Source organism: Pelodiscus sinensis, chromosome 1 (genome assembly GCF_052426305.1).
Source record: "Pelodiscus sinensis isolate ZL-2025 chromosome 1, ASM5242630v1, whole genome shotgun sequence".
Classification (NCBI taxonomy): Eukaryota; Metazoa; Chordata; order Testudines; family Trionychidae; genus Pelodiscus; species Pelodiscus sinensis.
Window position 1 is genome coordinate 356,138,580 of NC_143052.1, and position 19,798 is coordinate 356,158,377.

General features: G+C 45.6%; 1 protein-coding gene, 1 long non-coding RNA gene and 1 other non-coding gene across 4 annotated transcripts; all 3 read right to left on the reverse strand.

The window, feature by feature from the left end:
• Window positions 1-10,582: 10,582 nt before the first annotated feature.
• LOC149526100 (uncharacterized) lies at window positions 10,583-14,328 on the reverse strand. Of its 2 annotated transcripts, XR_016348583.1 has the most exons (3): window positions 13,779-13,798; window positions 13,518-13,660; window positions 10,583-10,688 (listed from the first exon to the last, which is right to left on the reverse strand). It is a non-coding gene; the product is annotated as an uncharacterized LOC149526100 (long non-coding RNA). The 2 variants fall into 2 exon arrangements; XR_016348582.1 differs by having other exon boundaries at window positions 13,518-14,328.
• LOC142826625 (small nucleolar RNA Z39) lies at window positions 13,996-14,059 on the reverse strand. The gene has a single exon (XR_012900858.1). It is a non-coding gene; the product is annotated as a small nucleolar RNA Z39 (small nucleolar RNA).
• Window positions 14,329-18,450: 4,122 nt separating the features above from the next.
• On the reverse strand, window positions 18,451-19,482 carry LOC149526101 (olfactory receptor 52R1-like). Its single transcript, XM_089772249.1, has one exon. The coding sequence runs from the start codon at window positions 19,480-19,482 to the stop codon at window positions 18,451-18,453; it is 1,032 nt and encodes a 343-aa protein (XP_089628375.1).
• Window positions 19,483-19,798: the final 316 nt, after the last annotated feature.

Here is a 19,798-nt window from a genome sequence, read left to right on the forward strand (position 1 = left end):
GTGGAGATGCAGAATTCAGAGGTGCTTTCATGTGAGATCATGGGGGCAGAAGGTCTTTCATTCATTCCTCCCGCTGTTTGCCGTTTCCTCCATCACCAATAGCCCAGCATCATCAACTTCTGAAGCTCCCTGCTACTGTGTTCTGTGTAAGTTGGTCTCTTGAAGCAGGGCTGACCTTAGGGGTGGGCCACCTACCTGGGTGACTGCCCAGGGAAGCCAGTGGCAGGGTAAACTTGCAGCAGCACAAGGATAAGAACATAAGAGTGGCCATACTGAGACAAACCAAAGGTCTATCTAGCACTGGATCCTGTCTTCTGACAGTGGCCCCAAAGCCGGGAGCCCCAGAGGGAATGAAAAGAAGAGATAGTCATCAAGTGAGTCCTCTTCTGTCACCCATTCCTAGCATTTGACAAACAGATGCTAGTGACACTGTTCCTACCCATCCTGGTTGATAGCCCTTGATTGACCTACTCTCCATGAATATATCTAGGTAGATCTGCAGTGACAGGGACCCACAGGGAAGCAAAAGTACAGTTTGCTCAGGTGCTCTTTTCCCTGACCACATTTTAGATGTACGAAGGCTCATCCCCAGTAGAAGTTAAGAGTTGGGACTGACCCTTGAATCAGAACAGGCTAAGTACAGTTCTGCTTCCTTCTACTCATACAATAAGCAGAACATTTCATTACCCCTGTTCTCAGTAAAGAGATTTGTAACTCAGTATTGGCCAAAAGTGATCTCTTGGGCAACAAAGATCTGTCTGCTGGACACCTACCCAGAATAGGTGTGTTCCTCTAAATACAGCCTGGTCCTATAACTTTCCTCTCTCCCTTTGTTTTATCACTAGCTTTCACAGGAGAGCTCACTCAGACCTTCCTTATAAATTATAATTTGAAAGTATTAGGTTGGACAATATTACTGACATATTTCTACCAATATTATCATAAAAAGCAACAGCTGTGTGAAGAAGCTGATCTTTGAGCATATATTTCAGACTTTTGCAGTATCCTGTATGTGTATTTTACACTGCATATTGCTTGTAAAATATGTATTAATGCTTCAATTCCAATGGCTAGAATTTTGAGGAAATGGGGTCATGCATTCTCCTTAAAGAGGGAGTAGGGATAGAGAGGTTCCATTTTGAAGGTTGACGTTGTCTTTACACATGTAGCCAGGCTTATGTGTGGGTAGGAGCCTTTTGCCATTTGCAGGTAGGACTAATGATATAGGGAATAGGCCCTGAAGGCTAATTTTAGATTGCTAGGTAAGAGACTGAAGTCCAGGGCTATCTGAAATTTTTCCAGGCCACAAGGAAATCTAATTGGACTGGTAGAACTGCAGATTCATAAACTGTGGATGAGTCAATGATGGGGGAGCAGCAGAAATGTATTATGAATTGGGGACCCTGCTAGGAGCCTTTTGTTCCTTGCCAGAGGTTGCCTTTAAGTCTGACACATTAATAGGTGGGAATGTAAGTGTGAAGCCATGTAAGTAAGTTTATTGGTTATCCAAACTGCTACATGGCTGCACTTAGATCTCCATCCGGTTCCTGGGGAGTCACCTACCAACCTGTCCTGCTCCCTTGGAATTTTTTTAGCAGTTATGCAGTTAATGAATAACACGCATTTTAATATTTAAATAGAATTTTTAAAATTTAAACCCCCTCCCCCCCGAAATTCTTATAATGTGGATCCATCAACATTAGCCAGCATGGACAGGGATGATGCCCCTAGCCTCTGTCAGAAGCTGGGAATGGACAACCGGGGAGGAATACCTTGTCGTTTACCTGGTCTGGTCATTCCCTCTGAAGCCCCTGCCATTGACCACTGCCAGAGGACAGGATTCTGGGCTAGCTGGACCTTTGGTCTGACCAGTATGGCCCTTGTGTTCTCATGGTCTTATGTTCTATTCCTGTGTTGCCATGGTAAGCACATTCCAGCATCTTTTGCAGCCTAACTGGAGTTCCCCAAATACACAGTTTCCAGAAGGACTGTTTCATGGATACTGTTGCCCCGACAGTGAAGTTCTGGCATTCCCTGTCTCCTGGATACTGTTGCCATGGTAGCAGAGGCCTAAGGAACAACCTTCCCTCCTTCTCAGTCTCCCTTTCCCCTTCCTGTGCTGGAAGCCATGCAGACCAGGAGTCTGCAATCTCTGGCTATGTCTAGACTGCAGGCTTCTTTCGAAAGAGGCTCTTTTGAAAGATCGCGTCTAGACTGCAAGCGGATCTTTCGAAAGAGAAATCCGCTTTTTCGAAAGAGAGCACCCAGCGAGTCTGGATGCTCTCTTTCGAAGACGGCCTCTTTACATTGAAGAACGCCTTCTTTCGAAAGAGGAACTTTCGAAAGAAGGCGTTCTTCCTCGTAAATTGAGGTTTACCACCATCGGAAGAAAAGCCGCGTTCTTTCGAAATAATTTCGAAAGAACGCGGCTTGAGTCTGGACGCAGGGGAAGTTTTTTCGAGAAAAGGCTACTTTTCCTGAAAAAACCCCTGAGTCTGGACACGTTCTCTGGTTCTGACAGCCAGAGAGCTGCACATCCTCTCAAGGCATTTAGGGGGTGGGCTCTGTTGCTGCTACTGGATAGAGGCAGAGAGATGCTATGTGTGGTACATTATAATGCCCCGATTCTGGGAGCAGACATGCCCTACAGCAGAAGAGAGCATGGGGGGAATCCCCTGCACTCAGATGCACAGGCGAATATGGGAGGGTGCACCTGCCACGCCTGCTGCACAGAATAGCAGGGGAGGGTGGATTTGCCACACTCTGGTGCACAGGCTATGATGGGAGAGGGACAGCCCGCTGCAGGGGGGAGGAGGGAAATTGAGCATGCCCTGATCTACAAGGTCCATCAGGTAAGACCTGGGCTTAGACTCTGGGTGGTAAGAGGCATGGGATCCACCATGCCCCAGTGCATGGGGTACTGGGGAAGTGGAGACTGGCTGTGCCCCCTTGCATGGGATAGTAAAGGGGGGGGGGGATCTGCTGCAGCAGCTGCACAGAGTAGCAATGGGGAGGGGGTCTGAGCCCCTCAGTGCACTGTGTAGTATGGGAGAGAGTTGAAGACACTGCACCTGCTGCATGGGCTAGTAGGGGAGGAGGGACTCCGTTTGTCCCAGTGTATGAGAGCAGGGAAGGGGGACCAGCTGTCCCCAGTGAATGGGACAACAGAAAAGGGGGCACCAGCTGTCCCCCTCCCACTGCAAGGGCAAGCAGGCAGGGTCCTCCAAAATATACAGCTCCATAGGGGCACCTGCCTCTCTGCACCCCTGTGTGATTCTATGTGCATGGCTGCTGCAGGCCTTCTTCCTGCACCCTCCTGTGACCGAGTGGGGGTGCTGTCTACTTTTGTAATCCTGTATTCGCTCTGGTGTTGCATTCACTGTTTGTCTTATGGGGTCATATGTGATCCTGCTGTCCTATGCTATTCTGTAGTGATACTCTCTGTGTGAGGGAAGGCTCGCATTAGAAGAGCACAAGAGCTGGGCCTTCCCTGAACACAGATCTCCAAAGAGGACCTTGGTTTGAAAACTGCTTTTCTCAAGACTTCGATTCCTTCCAACTTTCCCCCTTCATCAAACATCAGCAGGATTTCCCTGCCTTGACAGCTTAAGGGAAGCTCTAAGTTGGAGTCTTTCATGCTGCTCTAGAACATAGCCTCAGGCTGGTTCCCATGGGCCATGGGAATGTGAGAATGTGAGAATGTGTTTAATACACAGGTCAAGATTTTCAAAAATGACTAGTAGTTTTGTGTGCTTCACTGTTTGGATGTTCAACATGAAATATTTTAAAGGGCTCTGATGATTAGAAGGTGCATTTTCAACAGCAGTAAAGAAAAATAAATAATCTGCATGGTTTTGGGACACATGATGGTGCATTTCCTAAGACACACCAAATTCTCTTCCTGTAAGCTCTTCACTTCACATCACATCACACTCTCAAGTTTTTCTTCACAACCAAAAGGGCTAAAATGAAAATAGAAAAACTGAGATTTTCCCCAAATCATTTAACATCAGGAGCTGAGGTTCCATGAGAAATATTATTAGTCTTGCAAAAGTCATCATAAAATGTCATGAACTGCAACGTTGTTTTTCTTTACAAAAGTAATTTGACTGGCCTTTTGCCTTGATTTTTACTTGTTCTTCTCTCGTCTTCATCTTCACAATTCACCATTAACTTGTTGGTTTGGCAGTTCAGTAGAACTTTAGTAATGTTCTCAGAAGTGCTATTTATATATACTGTGACATTTTTTTAAAGTGCAGCTTGCTCTTCCATGCTCGCTACATAACTAATGAAAAAGGTGATATAACCAAAGTAAGAAAAGTACTTAACTATTTATGGAATGTTTAAACAGAAAATGGAACAATTCTCATTCATTCCAACAAATACTGTTATTTTTAATGTATTTTAAATCAATGCCGTATTGATGCAGACGGCTGCTTATGCCCATCTTCTGGGCTGCAATAAGAGGAGACATAAGCTGGTTAGGAAATCTGTCAGAAGCAGGGATTCACAGATTGCAGAGTGGGCTATTAACAAAGTTGCACCTTCAGTAGGAGAAATTCCTATTGCCATAATAAGGAATGACCAAGATGCAGCACCCTTTCAGTTTTTTTTGTTTCTACTGTAATAACGAAGCTGAGTGGCATGTACCCTATTTGCATAAAGAGTTTTACTGTCACTATAGAAAAATGAATGCTTGTAATGCCACTGGGCTAATATATAGTTTCAGAAGATCATCATAGCCCATGCCAAGATCCACAGCTTAAGTGTGGTTGCTTTTACAGGCAAATAGCTTCTTTCACACTGACGGACATGAATACAAAGGTTAAGCTTTAAGCTGTGGCTCTGGACCCAAATGTGGCTACTGTGAGCCTCTCAGACTCTGCCCACAAAGCTATGCAGCCAGCATTTCTCACAATCTCCCAGCACCACACCTCCTCCCTGGGGGCTAGAAACACAGACACCTTGTACCCATCTGTTCCAGCCAGCTCATCTGCTTGCATCTTTCAATGCTCATCTCACCTGGGAGAGGCCTTGCTGATGTGGAGCATGCTCCCAGTAGAGGTCACGTTCAAAGAATCCTACTTATGGGCTTTGTGTTGAGCCGCGGATAAAAGCAAACCACACTGTGGGCCACAAACAAACATGCCGTGGGTTGATTAGCACTGTTACAGAGCAACATCCTATGTGGTCTCCAATGTGGGTTTTACTGTGCTTCGTTTCAATTTATCTAGAAGAAAAATCAATTTATTTTTATTTGGTGAAATCTGCATTTCCACAGAAAATTTTAATATTACAAAGTAACTGCATTCTCTACTGGAAAATTCTTAGTTCTGCTTCAGAGAAATATTTAAAACTTCTATAATGGATAATTAATAATTATGGGAATTCCTTCATCACAGAGCTTCTCTCCTGAAACATCAGGATTTATTTCCCCTGTACATTTTTATATGAGTTTGTGTAAATCATGACTATATACAGTGCTAAATTTGTCAGGGCAAAGCCTTGGCATTTCTAGGTTTGGCAGTTCATAGCCCCAGCACCTCTATGGTTGCTTAATTACTTATGAATACCAAAAAGTGCTTGAGCCTCAACATCTTTCATTACAAATTGAATGCCAAACTTTGCACCTATTAGCCACAAAATGCTTAATCCTTTAATGAGACATTTGTCTCAGTAATATCTGGAAGCACTAATCCTTTAATGAGACATTTGTCTCAGTAATCTCTGGAAGCACTAAGTTCTGTATGTGGCATGTTTATTTAAAATTTTTCATAATTTGTAATGTCTCAAAGGAAACAAATGCCTTCTGTTAATGACTAAGTATCTTTAAGGAAGTTGTGAACAAATTGAGGACCTATGAGAGAAGACTTAAAAAACCTGGGCTTTTGGGTCTTGAGACAAAAATGAGGTGGGGGCATGACAAGTCCTCAAATATTGCAAGAGCTATTATAAATGATTGTGATCAATTGTTCTCCATATCCACTGAAAGTAATGTATGTTATCTACAGCAGAAGATTTAGGTGAGACTTTAGGACTATATAGTTAAATATAAAAGCTATTAAATTATGGAATAGGCTTCCAAATGAAATAGTGGAATCCCCAACACGAGAGATTAAGTAGTGGTTTTGAAAAAAAAACCACACACACACACACACACACCCCAACCACCAACCTGTCATGGATGGGCTAGGTGTACTTGATCCAACTTCTTTGAGTGGGAAACAGTATTGTAGGAAAGAGAGAGGATTTAGATATCTGAGGGTATGTCTACACTACAAAGTTAGTTCGAACTAACAGACGTTAGTTCGAACTAACTTTCCTAGGCGCTACACTAGCGCTCCGTTAGTTCGAACTTAATTCGAACTAACGGAGCGCTTAGTTCGAACTAGGTAAACCTCATTTTACGAGGACTAACGCCTAGTTCGAACTAGCTAGTTCGAACTAAGGGCTGTGTAGCCCTTTAGTTCGAACTAGTGGGAGGCTAACCCTCCCCAGGTTTCCCTGGTGGCCACTCTGGCCAACACCAGGGAAACTCTGTGCCCCCCTCCCGGCCCCGGACCCCTTAAAGGGGCACGGGCTGGCTACGGTGCCCGTGCCAGGTGCAAGCCTGCCAGCACCCAGCCAGCAGACCCTGCACCTGGCACGGCACAGAGCCACCCACCCGATGCCCACCAGCCCTCCCCCTCTTCCCGGGACCAGGCTGGCGGCTCCCGGGAGCTTGCCCTGGACCGCAAGAGGCGGGCACCTTCCTGGGCTAGTGCGGAGATCGTGGACCTCGTCCACGATCTCCGCACTAGGCACAGGAAAGTGGCCGTCTAGGGCAGGCGAGCTGCCAGCCTGGTCACCCAGGAGCAGGTGTGCATGAAAATCAAGGGGGTCCACTGAGACCCCCGACCCTGAGCCCTGAGCATACAATGGCCGTCCTAGGTCAGACCAAAGGTCCATCTAGCCCAGTAGCCTGTCTGCCAACAGCGGCCAACCCTAGGAACCCTGGAGGGGATGGACCGAAGACAGTGACCAAGCCATTTGTCTCATGCCATCCCTCTCCAGCCTTCCACAAACTTTGGGCAGGGACACCACTCCTACCCCCTGGCTAATACCACTCCATGGATCCAACCTCCATGACTTGATCTCACTTCCCTTTAAACTCTGTTCTAGTTGTAGCCTCCACAGCCTCCTGCAGCAAGGAGTTCCGCAGGTTAACTATTTGCTTTGTCAAGAACAACAACTTTCTCTTACTAGTTTCAAGCCTGCTACCCATTCCTTTCCTTTCGTGTCCTCTAGTCCTTCTTTATGGGAACTCAGGAAGAACTTTTCTGAATGCACCCTCTCCACCCAACCCCTGCTTTTAGAGACCTCTATCCTGTCCCCCCTCCGTCTCCTCTTTTCTAAGCTGAACAGTCCCAGTCTCTGTAGCCTCTCTTCATCTGGGACCTGTTCCCAACCCCTGATCATGTTAGTTGCTCTCCCTTTTCCCAGCCTTTCTCTTCCCCTCTCCCACCTCCTTTTCCCAGTCTCCCCCAGTTTTTTTCAATAAAGACAGAGTCAATGTTGGAAGAAACGTTATCTTTATTTTGTACATCAATAAGAAGGGGGGCTAGGGAAGGGTAAGTGGAAGGAGGTGAGGGAGGAATGGGGTATGAGCCCCCGATGGGGAGGACTGGGCTGGGGGTGGAAGCTCTCCTGCAGCCCCCCAATTGCCCCCTATCCCCAGATGGCAGCCTGCGGCAAGTGCAGCCGGGCTGATGGCCGAGTGGTGTGATGTGCCCAGTGTGGGTACTCAGGGCACTCCAAGCCAGAACTTCTTTGCAAGCGGGGCACCCCTTAGAACTGTGTGTCCGGGGTGGGGGTCGGGACCCTTTAAGCGCAGCCCTCGGCTAGCCTGAGACAGCATCTCCATGCTCTAAGTCCTCCTTTTATGCCCTGCCGGCACTGCTTCCGGCCATCCTTAAGCCCTGTTCAGAGTCCACTCAATGTGGACTTGCTAGTTCGAATTAGCAAAACGCTAATTCGAACTAGTTTTTAGTTCTAGACGCGTTAGTTCGAATTAGCTTAGTTCGAATTAACTAATTCGAACTAAGTTAGTTCGAACTAGCGCTGTAGTGTAGACGTACCCTAACAGCATAGTATCATAGAATCATAGAATCATAGAATAATAGGACTGGAAGGGACCTCGAGAGGTCATCGAGTCCAGCCCCCCGCCCTCAAGGCAGGATCAAGCTCCGTCTACACCAGTATCTTGAAGATTATTCTGTACTCAACTCATTTTTATTAGGCAGAATGAGTAACTTCTGTGGTGCAGCCTGGTCCAGAAAGAGCAGTATGACTCCATTCAAAGTCATTGAGTTGTATCTTTGATTTTTATAGAGTCAAGTTTTCACTCTAATTGTCCATTAACTTTGGGTATTCATGCAGACACCTAGAACATGATTCTCATGAGTATTGAGCAACTACAATTCCATTAAGGTCTTTAAGAAGAGCTGAGCATCCAAAGCTTCTAGTCAGGCCTTACGTAGCCCTGTTGGCCACACAAGGAAAGTGATGCTCATGAAATTGAAGATATTTGCCTCAGTTTTCCTGGGATAGTCATGTAATCTAGGGTTGGCAATGTGTTCCAGAATTGTTCTGAAGTCACCACAAGTTAAAGATTAATGAAACCTCTAGGAAGGTTCATCCCCTACTAGGTTTAATTGCTTACTTCAATTTCAGGTAGTCTAAAAATTTAGACAAAAAGAAGGGGGGGCTAGAAACCACTATAGGAGACTCACAAGCCATCCAGGTTGTGTTTTTGTGACTTACGGCACTAAAAGATTTGGGTAAGTGGCTTTTGGGAGGCTAAGCACTGAAGATAATTCACAAACTTTTGTTGAGGGTCCTCCACAAACGATACCTTGAGAAAGGTAGGTACACTTGTTTGACTTTTTTTTTTTACTGGCTTATTTAAGAAAGAATTTAAAATACAAAATTGGAGGCTTTAGGGTGCAGATTGGCTTAGGCCAGTTGCATTAGAAGCCTAATCATGTACTGAGTGTAAACGAGTGAATCGGGGGGCCCCGATGGCGCCCCTAACTCTCCGTCCCCAGTCCCATGTTCCCGTCACCTGGTGAATCGCCGTCCAGCGTCCCAATCAATTACCCTGACGGCCCGAGGGGCCTCCTTGCCGTCAGAGGTCGTCTTACCTCCCGTAGTGGGGATAGGGGGTCCAGGCCCACCCCCTCTCACGGACCCCAGCCCAGGGCCCTAAGGACACAGACGCGTGCGTCGTCCGGTCCGGCTGGCGGGGTGTCTGCCGTAACACGCCAGCCCGCAGGCTCTCTGCCTGCCCTGGGCTGCTTCCTCTCCCCGCCAGTCCACTGTACCTGCGCCGGCGGCTTACCCCCTCGGTCTGGGTCTCATCCGCTGCGATGCGTCATGGGAGGGTTCTCTCTGGGCTCCCCCCTTTACCAGTGCTGCTCAGGGTTTAAATGCCCAGGCCGCTTGGCGCGGGAGGGTGCTCCGCCCCCCGTGCATGCGTCCACTTCCAGCTGTGTGGCGAGGGTACGTGGTGACATCACCCCCTTGGTGACGTCCCTTTTGATCCCAGTCCTGTCCGGGCGTCTCGCCGCGGCGGCTGCCCAGGAATAGCCGGCGCACCACCGACCGACGGGCACCCAGCTTCCGCCCGAGCGCTACCGCTTGCAGCGCAGATGTCTCTGGAGCGTCCGGCTCCGGCCCGAGTGCCGCCGTGTATGCGGCTTCCAGGGGGACCAGAGTGCGGGGCGCCTCTGCCCCGTCACACTGAGTCAGAAGAATTCTGAATTACTAGGGAAAGGGAGCTTTTTCTAGAGTAGGAAGTCACAGCCCTGGTTAAGCCCTTCCAGTTTCTAGACACTGGTCAGGCTAATCACATTTAGGTAGATCCCACCTACTAAGCCCATGATGGATATAAAATCCCATTTAAATCAAATAACTGTTTAAGCAGGGTAGGAGGCTGCTCCAGCCAGGCATCTGCTTAACTAGTAACCATCAGCTGGTAAGGGTGAGGCTTACTGTTTAACCAATGACATCCCGAGGACCCACATGCTTTTATGCCTTCCTGAGTCTGACCAGAGTCCAAGCACCATTTCTAGGTACTCAGAATTCAGATTCAGTTTCTAGAGAGCTCCCTTCTGAGAAACGAGACCAGTACTATCTAAGTAGCTAGACCCCAACACTAGAAATGAAGAGCCTGAGAGAGCTGGTGCTATAGTACAATTAGTAGGCTACAATCAGTAGGCTCCAACTCTGTAAGTACTTAGTTTGCTCTAACTCATGTGTCCCTGAAAAGAAACTGAAGTCAGGCTTTGCAAGAGGCGTTTTTAAAACAATTGTGGCACAAATATTTTTGAAAAATCTATTTCTAATTTTTAGCTACTCAATTCAGCACAAAGGGTATTAGTTTCATTTTGCTAGTGTTGAGTGTGCTATCGCTACTTTTCCCAGTGCTCTAAAGAGCCTCGTCTGTAAATTTCATATAACAAGATGCTGTTACTTAATAAGCTACAGCATAAGTCAGCATCCTCAGAAGCATGATTATTTAACAGAAGACACATACCAAATATTCTGATTTAAACTTTTATTTTTATAAACACATCCAGGGTGGTAAATAACTGTCGTTTATTCCATGGAAAGAGAAGTTGCTTTACAGGCAATATTCCATCTCAAGTCTGCAAGAAAAGGAATAGAACAATGAAATATTAGATGCACATTCCCTCTTCCAATATCAATATTCAAGTAGTGTTTGAGGCCAAGAACTTTATACACAGAGTCTTTGACAGAAGCTGGCCTATGCACTTCAACACTGCATTTCTTGGATACTATAAAACAGGTACATAAAAGCCAAGAGGGATAATTAAATCTGGTATGATGACACAATTTCATAGTTATTCCTGTGCTAAGTACAATAAACTTGTTTGCTTAAAGTGTATCTTCCAGAAAGGAATCCAGTCTTGATTTGGCTACACAGACATGGAGAATCTACTCCTTCCCATAATAATTTGTTCCAGTGGTTAGTCACTCACTGAAGTATTGCCAGTTTGAGCTGGTCTATGACGCCACTGGTTATCACTATCCCTTCTCTGCAGGGAAAAGAAGCCTTTTAGTATCCTGCATTTCTCTTCCTCCAAGGGAGAAATTTATACTAATCAAGTCACTTATCAAACTTGATAACTAAAACAGTGTGAACTCCTTTTGTAGCTCTGTGAAGCATGTATCTAGCCCTTGAATAATTCATATATTTTCTGTTTCCTCTCCAATGATTTGGTACCTTTTTAAAAATTGCAGAAACTAGGAATGGATGCAATACTCCTGTGTCAATTCCTTACACAAAGGGGCAGAAGGAAGTAGGGTGGACATCACTCCTCTCCCCCTTCTCCAATCCCTAAGACTTATAAACAGAGAAACATTGCATTAGCCCTTTCTGCCACAGCAGGACATTGGGAGCTCACATTGAACTGCTTGTCCATCCTAAATCTTTGCTAGTCACTGCTTTTCAAAAATGCATTCCCTACTCATTCCTTGATTATAATCTTGCATTTGGCTGTATTAAAATACTATGAACACTTGTGCCCAGCTTACCAAGTGACTGCCCTCAAAGTAGTTAACTATTAAACCCATGTAATACGCACTTTGATATTCTACAATGCAGGTTTCATCCAAATATAATTCTGTATTACAATAAGCTGTTTAGAGCAGCTGCCATATTTGTTGGTTACATAGAACCTAGCACAATAAAGCTCAGCTCTGAGACTAAACCTCCTATCACCACCACAGAAGTTAGTAATATTAAGTCAATACCATTTGGCCACGTCTAGACTGGCAGGATTTTCCACAAATGCTTTTAACTGAAAAGTTTTTCCATTAAAAGCATTCGCGGAAAAGAACATCTAGATTGGCACGGACGCTTTTGCGCAAAACCACTTTTTGCACAAGAAAGCCCCGATCGCCATTTTCACCATCGGGGCTTTTTTGCGCAAAACAGTCCTGAGCTGTCTACACTGGCCGTCTTGTGCAAAAGAATTTGCGCAAGAGGGCTTTTTCCACGAATGGGAGCAGCATAGTATTTGTGCAAGAACACTGACAATCTTACATTATATCGCCAGTGTTCTTGTGCAAATTCAAATGGCCAGGGTAGACAGCTGACAAGTTTTTCCGCGAAAGCAAGTGCTTTTGCGGAAAAATTGCCAGTCTAGATGCAGCCTATAAGAATTACAGTTATGCAATTACATTTATCAAATCAGCTTGTCAAGCTCGTTTTATACTCATGATGACCATGCCTATTTTCCATAAACCATGTAGACTAGGCATTATATTCCCCCACCCTTTCAGTCTGTCTGAAGCCGCCATTATTCACATCATTGCATGTGCATCTTAAAATCTACTAATACAATGGTGTCAAGCTTGTTGCTTAGTTAGTTGAAGAGCCAATCACGAAACTCTTCTAAAGAGGAAGTGGCAGTGTAAAAGTAGACTGCGGAGAGTCAGGTGATTTTGAATCAACTAAAACAAATTTATTCAATTATTTTTGTATTCTGAGAGTCTAAACCCCCACCAAGAAGCCTGGAGCTTGACAAAAAAAAAAGTTATCCTTTAATAGAAATGTTTAAACTAGATGTAAAGGTTGATGAAACCAATCTACTTGCAATACTGTATTGTATTGCTGTTAGTAGGTTCTCTTTGGGAGCAATTTAAGTGCTTTTAGTCTAAGAGGGAGATAGTGAAACAATAAGTATGGGGCAGAGGGGAGATTTGCTAAGGTAATATCTTAGGCTTATAAAACTCAATTTATTTTGCTGAAGAAAATATTAAGAAGTGACTTAGTCAAAGTACTTTTATGGGGAAAAAGTTTAATAACCACTCTTCGACCTAGCAAAGAAAGGTGTAACAATCCAATGGCTGAATACTGAAGCAAATCAAATTAAGACTAAACGAGGTATACATTTTAAATTAATCTATTGGAAAAACTCATCAAGTTGTAATGGAGACTCCACCATTTTAAGATCAAGTTTGGATTTTTTTTTCTTGAGTGAGGCTCCAAAAATTATTTTTGGGAGAGAAGGAGGAAGAGTTCTCTGGCTCGTATTATGAAAGCCAGATCAGGTGAACAGACTTCAAAGCTCGTTTCTTAAATGGCCAAGTTTGTTTTACCTAAGGAACAGAATGTTTGTCATTTGCATTCTAGCAGATATATTTTGTAGTTAACAACATTCAGATAAGTGTCGCATCAAGAAAACACTGATGGTATCATATTTAATCATCCTGGTTTGTTCCTGTGTGCCACAATACCCCAATAAATGGTATGCAAGAGCAGTGTGTCACTTTTGATAAAAAAAGATTGTATTCTCTGCACAGAATATTCTCTACACTGAATGATACACACAACTAGAATATCTAAAAGTGAGACAATACAGGTAAAAGTTTAATTTTTAGGCTTTATAAGTAGCTCAGCTTGTTCATCTCCTTTAACAGAGGTTAAAGGAATAGCTAGAATTGGTTACCTTGTTACAGAATTAAAGGTTGTCCTCTATTTCTTGAGCAGCTGGTGCCTTACTACAATAAAAGGCAAAGTAAATCCACTTCCAAAGAACACTGCCATTAATCCTAGTAGCCGCCATTTGTTTTCTACAGAAAACGGAATATTCTAGAAAAAAAAAAGTATGTTCACAATATGTTATCAAGGGAATCATCGTATTGATGAGCCGGACAAAGGTATGTTTACTTTTTTTCCAGACACTTCATCTAATACTTTGTGCATCTACCTTTATAAACAGCAAAACTTAGACACTGAATGAAATCTTGACAGGTAGCTTGAAGGGAGAAAGAAATAGCTAATTAACATATGAACTTGATATTTTAATTAGCTAAGCTCCTGGGAAAGAGGGGGAGAATACAGGCTAACCAAGCCGTTTGCTAAATGTCCCGAGGTTGATGTTCTAACAGCCGATGGCTCTACTTTGAAAGGGCAGTGCAAGCTGGTACATCAGAAAGCGTTTACAGTATCATCGCTTTTCTCATACTGTTGTGTTCACATCATTTGTACCACCGAAGGAGGAGGAGCTGGGAAGAGGGAAGGCAGAGGTCGGCCAAGGGCACCGCACCCGTATCACTGCGGGACCTCGTCATGGCTGCTGACAGAGGCCGGCGGGAGGAGGAAAAGGCCACGCAGTGGTCGCTCTTTCCGTGCTTTGAATGCTGGACCCAGCTCTGACTTGTCTGCGGCCACGGAGGGGACCAGACACCCCCTCGTACGGGGCGGGGGCAGAACTCGCCTCCTGGGACCGGCCACCGCGCCAGCGGCAGGGCCTGTAGCCGGGCACAGGGTCCCCCGGGGCGCCCTATTCAGCCACAGCCCGGGGGCTGTTGAAACACGCCTTGGCCGGGAAGCGCCGCTCCCCGCAGGCCTCGGGGCCAGGCCGCGCGCGGGGTGAGGGGCCAGTCCCAGCGCTGTTACCTTTCGCAGCCCATCCTCATAGTGGGACCTGCAGATGGCCGAGGTGGCGAACCGGCGGACACTGGCACCCAACATTGGGTAAGACAAATGGCCTGTCACACCGCGCGTTCCTTCTTCTAACAATGCCCAATTCCACGTGCTTCAGAAGCAATGGACAAAACACAACAATCATAATGTGAGTCAAGCCTTCTTGCCCACTCCCAGATTCTGGCAAACAGAGGTTAGGGACACCATTCCTATCCATCCTGGGTAATAGCCACTGAGGGATCCTCCATGCACATGTCTAGTTCTTACCGGAACTGTGTGATTGCTGAGGTCTGCACAACACTCTCTGTTGTGTGTTACAAGTGTGCTGCCAAGAAATATTTTCCTTGGTTTATTTGAAATATGCTTTCTCTTAATTGTATTGGGTCACTCCTGGTCGCTGATTCATGTGAAAATGTAAATGTCAGGTTCATATTCAATTTTTCCGCACCATTCATGATTTTACAGACCTCTCTCCCATCCCCCTTTGTTATCTCTTTTCCAAGCTGAAAACTCTTTGTCTTTTGAATCTCTCTTCATGAAATCTGTTCCATATCCCGAGTACAGGGTCTGGGTGTTTTTATGCTATGTGAGAGCAAGGTACAAAGGTCCCCTAAATCTTGTGGTGTTTCCATTGAAGTAACAGGTTTTTTTTTTAAAAAAATGAATATTGTGAGGCCACTATAACCCTAATTCTAATAAGCTTCCTTTATTGCATCCCCCAAATTAGCTACAAGTCTGACATTTCAAAGTTCAATACATTTGCACTATTAACTTCACATTTAGAAATAATATGGTTCTGTAATGTACTGAACACCAGATTCTGCACCTTTCCCCACTTCTCTTCTATTTACCTCATTTATTTTTATGACTAAGTTGAAATTTGCCTTTGAGGCCTCAGTCTAGTGAGAAAACATTATTTTATTACTTACAGGAACATAAACTTCCTAATAACTCCTCTATTGCTAGCCTCTCTTGCAGCAGGGTAATTAAAATGCATTCATTGCTAAATGTTCCAAACTTTTGGGATATACGTCCCGATTCTGAATACCTCTGTGCTCCTTTTATTCTGGTTCCACCATCATTAAAGAACCCTAAAACCCACTGAATAGCAACTATGAACTCCCCTTGGCATTTGTGTATGTGGAGCAAGAGTGCAGGGGACAAGAAGTAGGGGAAAAAACAACAAACGGTCTGGTGTCATTTGAATATTGTTGAGCCTAAATAGTGTCTCTATGTCATCTCCCCCACCCCCAATTCCTAGCATGATGGTTTGTGGCTGCGATCAGAGCACCATTACACTCCACTTATTCTCCACAGACGCAATGGACCGTTAGACAATGTTTCAGATAAGCACAGGCTAGATCTGTCAATTGGAAAAACAAAAGAGTTCAAAGTTAGAGCTGCTGCTCTCTTTTTAATTTTTGTATAGTTGTTTCATTATCCATAGTACAGTACTTATGATGCTCCGAGTTTCCTGAAATAACTAGTGATAAGCTTAAGATAAAATATATCTTAATGTTAAATTTCCTTTTGCTGCTCCATGACAAGCTTACCTTGATAATGAGCAAGTCTCCATAGAACAATAGCCCTCTATAGGCCAAGGACTCACCTCAAGAATGGTGACTGATACCTAAGGGCTACCAGCAGGGAACACAGGGACAGGCCACGAACCAGGTGACCTGCTGCAGCCAAGAACAGACCAGGAAGGAGGTATAAAGATGCCATGTGGCAGCCTCCATTTTGGTCTTCAGATCTGCTCCTGTCTCCAGATGTGGACTCACAGGGAATCACGAGCTGGAAAGAACTGTGGACCCATCTGGACATAGAATGTACACCAAAGACTTTTAAGCCAGCAGCTGTAACATCTCTGCTGCGAGCCTGCATCAAGAACTGGGAGATTTGATGCATGTAATGTATGATACTTTAACAACCTCTCATGCTTTTTGTTTTTAGTAATAAGCCTTTAGATTTTAGATTCTAAAGGATTGGCTCAGCATGATCTTGTGGGTAAGGCCTTTTAATGTTCTTATAAAGACTCCAGAAATATCTGGCTCCTTTGTAACCCATTAGACCCAACTCCCCTCAAAGAGTGGAGATAGAACTTGGGAGCTGTGATGGGTCCTTCTCTCTGAAGAATCAGAGGGGTAGCCGTGTTAGTCTGAATCTGCAAAAGCGAAGAGGAGTCCTGTGGCACCTTATAGACTAACTGAAGTGTAGGAGCATAAGCTTTCGTGGGCGAAAGTGGGTCTTTGCCCACGAAAGCTTATGCTCCTACACTTCAGTTAGTCTATAAGGTGCCACAGGACTCCTCGTCGCTCTCTCTGAAGAGTTAGCGATGCAGTGAGCATTTCTATTAAAATATTAAAGCTAAGCAATATCACGTAAGAGACTTGCCACACAAGGTCAGCCCATGTTAGTATTAGAGTAGAGAGCATCTGCTAAGGATTCATTTTCTCTCTTCTATAGGAGTGATATAGAGAGCTCCTGACCCCTAATTGCTTGTTATCTGCCAAACCGTAGAGTAACCCCTGGAATCACGGTGAAGTTTTCACCCCTACCAAATATGCAGCTGGAGGTGGGGGACAGAGGTGGGAATGATCCAGTAAGTAACAGAGGCAGGAAAGTAGAAGGAAGCACTGGCCTAGGACCCTTGCGGAAAGGGGTAGTGCAGGAACGGAGCTGGAGAAGGGGGTTCCCGGTACCCAGCTGTCTGCACTTTGACTGTTGGCAACCCCGTGAGTTCCTCAGTGAACGCGGCCCAATTCTGTAATGCAAGTGCAGCACATTCAGCTCAAGAAAGGGATTCATGTTCCTCTGACTGTCCAGCCCCACAGGCAGGGCTGAAATGCTCTTCTCAGGGTGCAGAGATATTAGATTTGGTGGGGCCCCCTAGGCTCAGTGTGGGGCCAGAATGAGGGATTCAGGATGCAAGATAACTGGCTGCAGGTTGAGGTAGTAGAGTGAGTGTGGGAGGGAGTGTGGGCTCTCACTGGGAGTACTTTTAGGCTATAGGCTTCTGTTGACAAAGAGCATCTAGACTACATCCACTTCTGTCGACAAAGCTTGATGCTTTGTCAACATGAGAGTGTAGACATAAAGGACAGCGTAGATGCAATAACGTCAGAATGAAGCAGATAATAATGTAGATGCAAAAAAGGCGTTATTCCTCATAGAATGAGGTTTACAGCCGTCGACAAAACTGCTGAGTTCTGTCGATGTTATGTCGACAGAACGTGGCGGCAGTGTAGACACAGGTATAGTTTTGTCGACAAAAGCTCACTTTTGTCGACAAAACCCTGCAGTCTAGACACACTGGGTGTGGGGCTTCAGGCATGAGCTTGTGGTAGACGTGTTTAGAATGGAGGAGGGGACTCCAGGCTGGGTCCAAGGGATCTGGACTGCGGGGAGGGGCTCTCAAGGGGAGGTATGGGGTAGGAATGTGGCACATGGATCAGAGCTGAGGTGCACAAAAGGGCTCAGGTTTGGTGTGTGGTTTCTCGGTGTTAGGGAGCAGAAGGAAGCTCAGAGCTGTGGCAGGAGGTTGTATTGTGAGGTGCTTACCTGGGACAGCTCCCATTTGGTTTTGGAGACTCTGGTGGTCCACACAGCCCATGCTCACCTATAGTTCCCATTGGCTGCAATTCCTGGCTAATGGGAGCTGCAGGGGATGAGTGTCCAGGGGAGGGCAGCACACAAGTACCCAGCACTTGACACAACATGACTCCAGCTGTATGGGAAGGACCAGAAGCACACAAAGCCACCTTACTTCCAGCCCACCAGGAAGGGCTGGCCCGAAACATGGGGCATTCGGGCTGTATTCCATGCTCTTGGGATAAGGGGTCCCTTTAGACTGGGGGCCAAGGCTGCAGCCTCTAAAGCCCCTTTCCTAATTGGGCCCAGAACACAGGAAAATAGGGCCCAGGACCATGCCACCAGCCAGCCCAGGACAGCACTCAGCGTGAGAGCCAGAGCACCATGAGAAAACTTAACGACCATCTATGAGCAAAGAGCTGGAGCAGCCTGTCCCGGATTTGTTTGGTCCTCACACCGTAGACAATGGGGTTTAGCAGGGGGGGCAATAGGAGATAGATGTTGGCCATGAGAATGTGGAATTCCAGGGACACATCCTGGCCAAACCTGTGTGTCAGGAAGGAGAAAAGAGCTGGAATGTAAAAGGCTAAAATGGCACAAAGGTGGGAGATGCAGGTTCCAAAAGTCTTGATCCGGGCGTCCTTGGTGGGGAGGCTGAATATGTCCCTGAGGATCTGGGTATAGGACAGAGTGATGAAAAACACATCCAAACAAGTAATGAAAAATATCACAAAGAGACTGTAGAAACTACTGACACGGATGTCGGCACAGGCCAGCTTCACCACAGCCATGTGCTCGCAATACGAGTGAGGGATAATGTTGGTTTTGCAATATGGCCATTTCCTTGCCAAGAAAGGATGGGGAAGCATGAATATGCCTCCACGCAGCACCACGGCCAGGCCGATCTTGGCCACCACATGGTTTGTGAGGATGGTGGAATGTCTCAGGGGATGGCAGATGGCCACGTATCGATCCAAAGCCATGGCCACAAAGATCCCAGACTCAATTGCTGTGAAGGAGTGAATGAAGTACATCTGGCTGAAGCAGGCATTGAAATTGATCTCCCTGGAATGGAACCAGAAGATGCTCAGCATTTTAGGTGTGATGGACGTGGACAGAACTAGGTCAGTCACAGCCAGCATGCAGAGGAAATAGTACATGGGCTCATGGAGGCTCGGTTCCATCTTCACAATGAACAGGATGGTGAAGTTCCCCAAGAGGGCTATGATGTACATGGCACAGAAGGGGATGGAGATCCAGACATGGGCCATCTCCAGACCAGGGATGCCCTGCAGGATGAAGGTGGAGGGGTTGGTGAAGTCAGTTGTGTTTGGATCTGACATGGAGTAGAGGAGAATGTGTCCAACTCTGAGGCAAAACAATGTCTCATGCATATACCCTAAATTTCTGTGACTTCCTGTATGTACACAGAGTTCAGGGTGATGGTTGCAGACCAAATGCCTGGGTGGAGAGACAACATTAATATGAAACACTTCCTGTTAGATATCTTCTAGTCACCTAGGTCTGATGAAATGTGTCCTAGAATATCAAGAATGCAAGTGAGAATATGGCCAAACTATTAACTATTATTTTTGCAAAGTCATTGAAAATGGGTAAGATTCTAGAAGCCTTGTAAAGGACATATATACATCTACAGATGCCTATGTGCATAGAAGAGGTTAATAGGAAACACATCGGCTACTTCTAGAC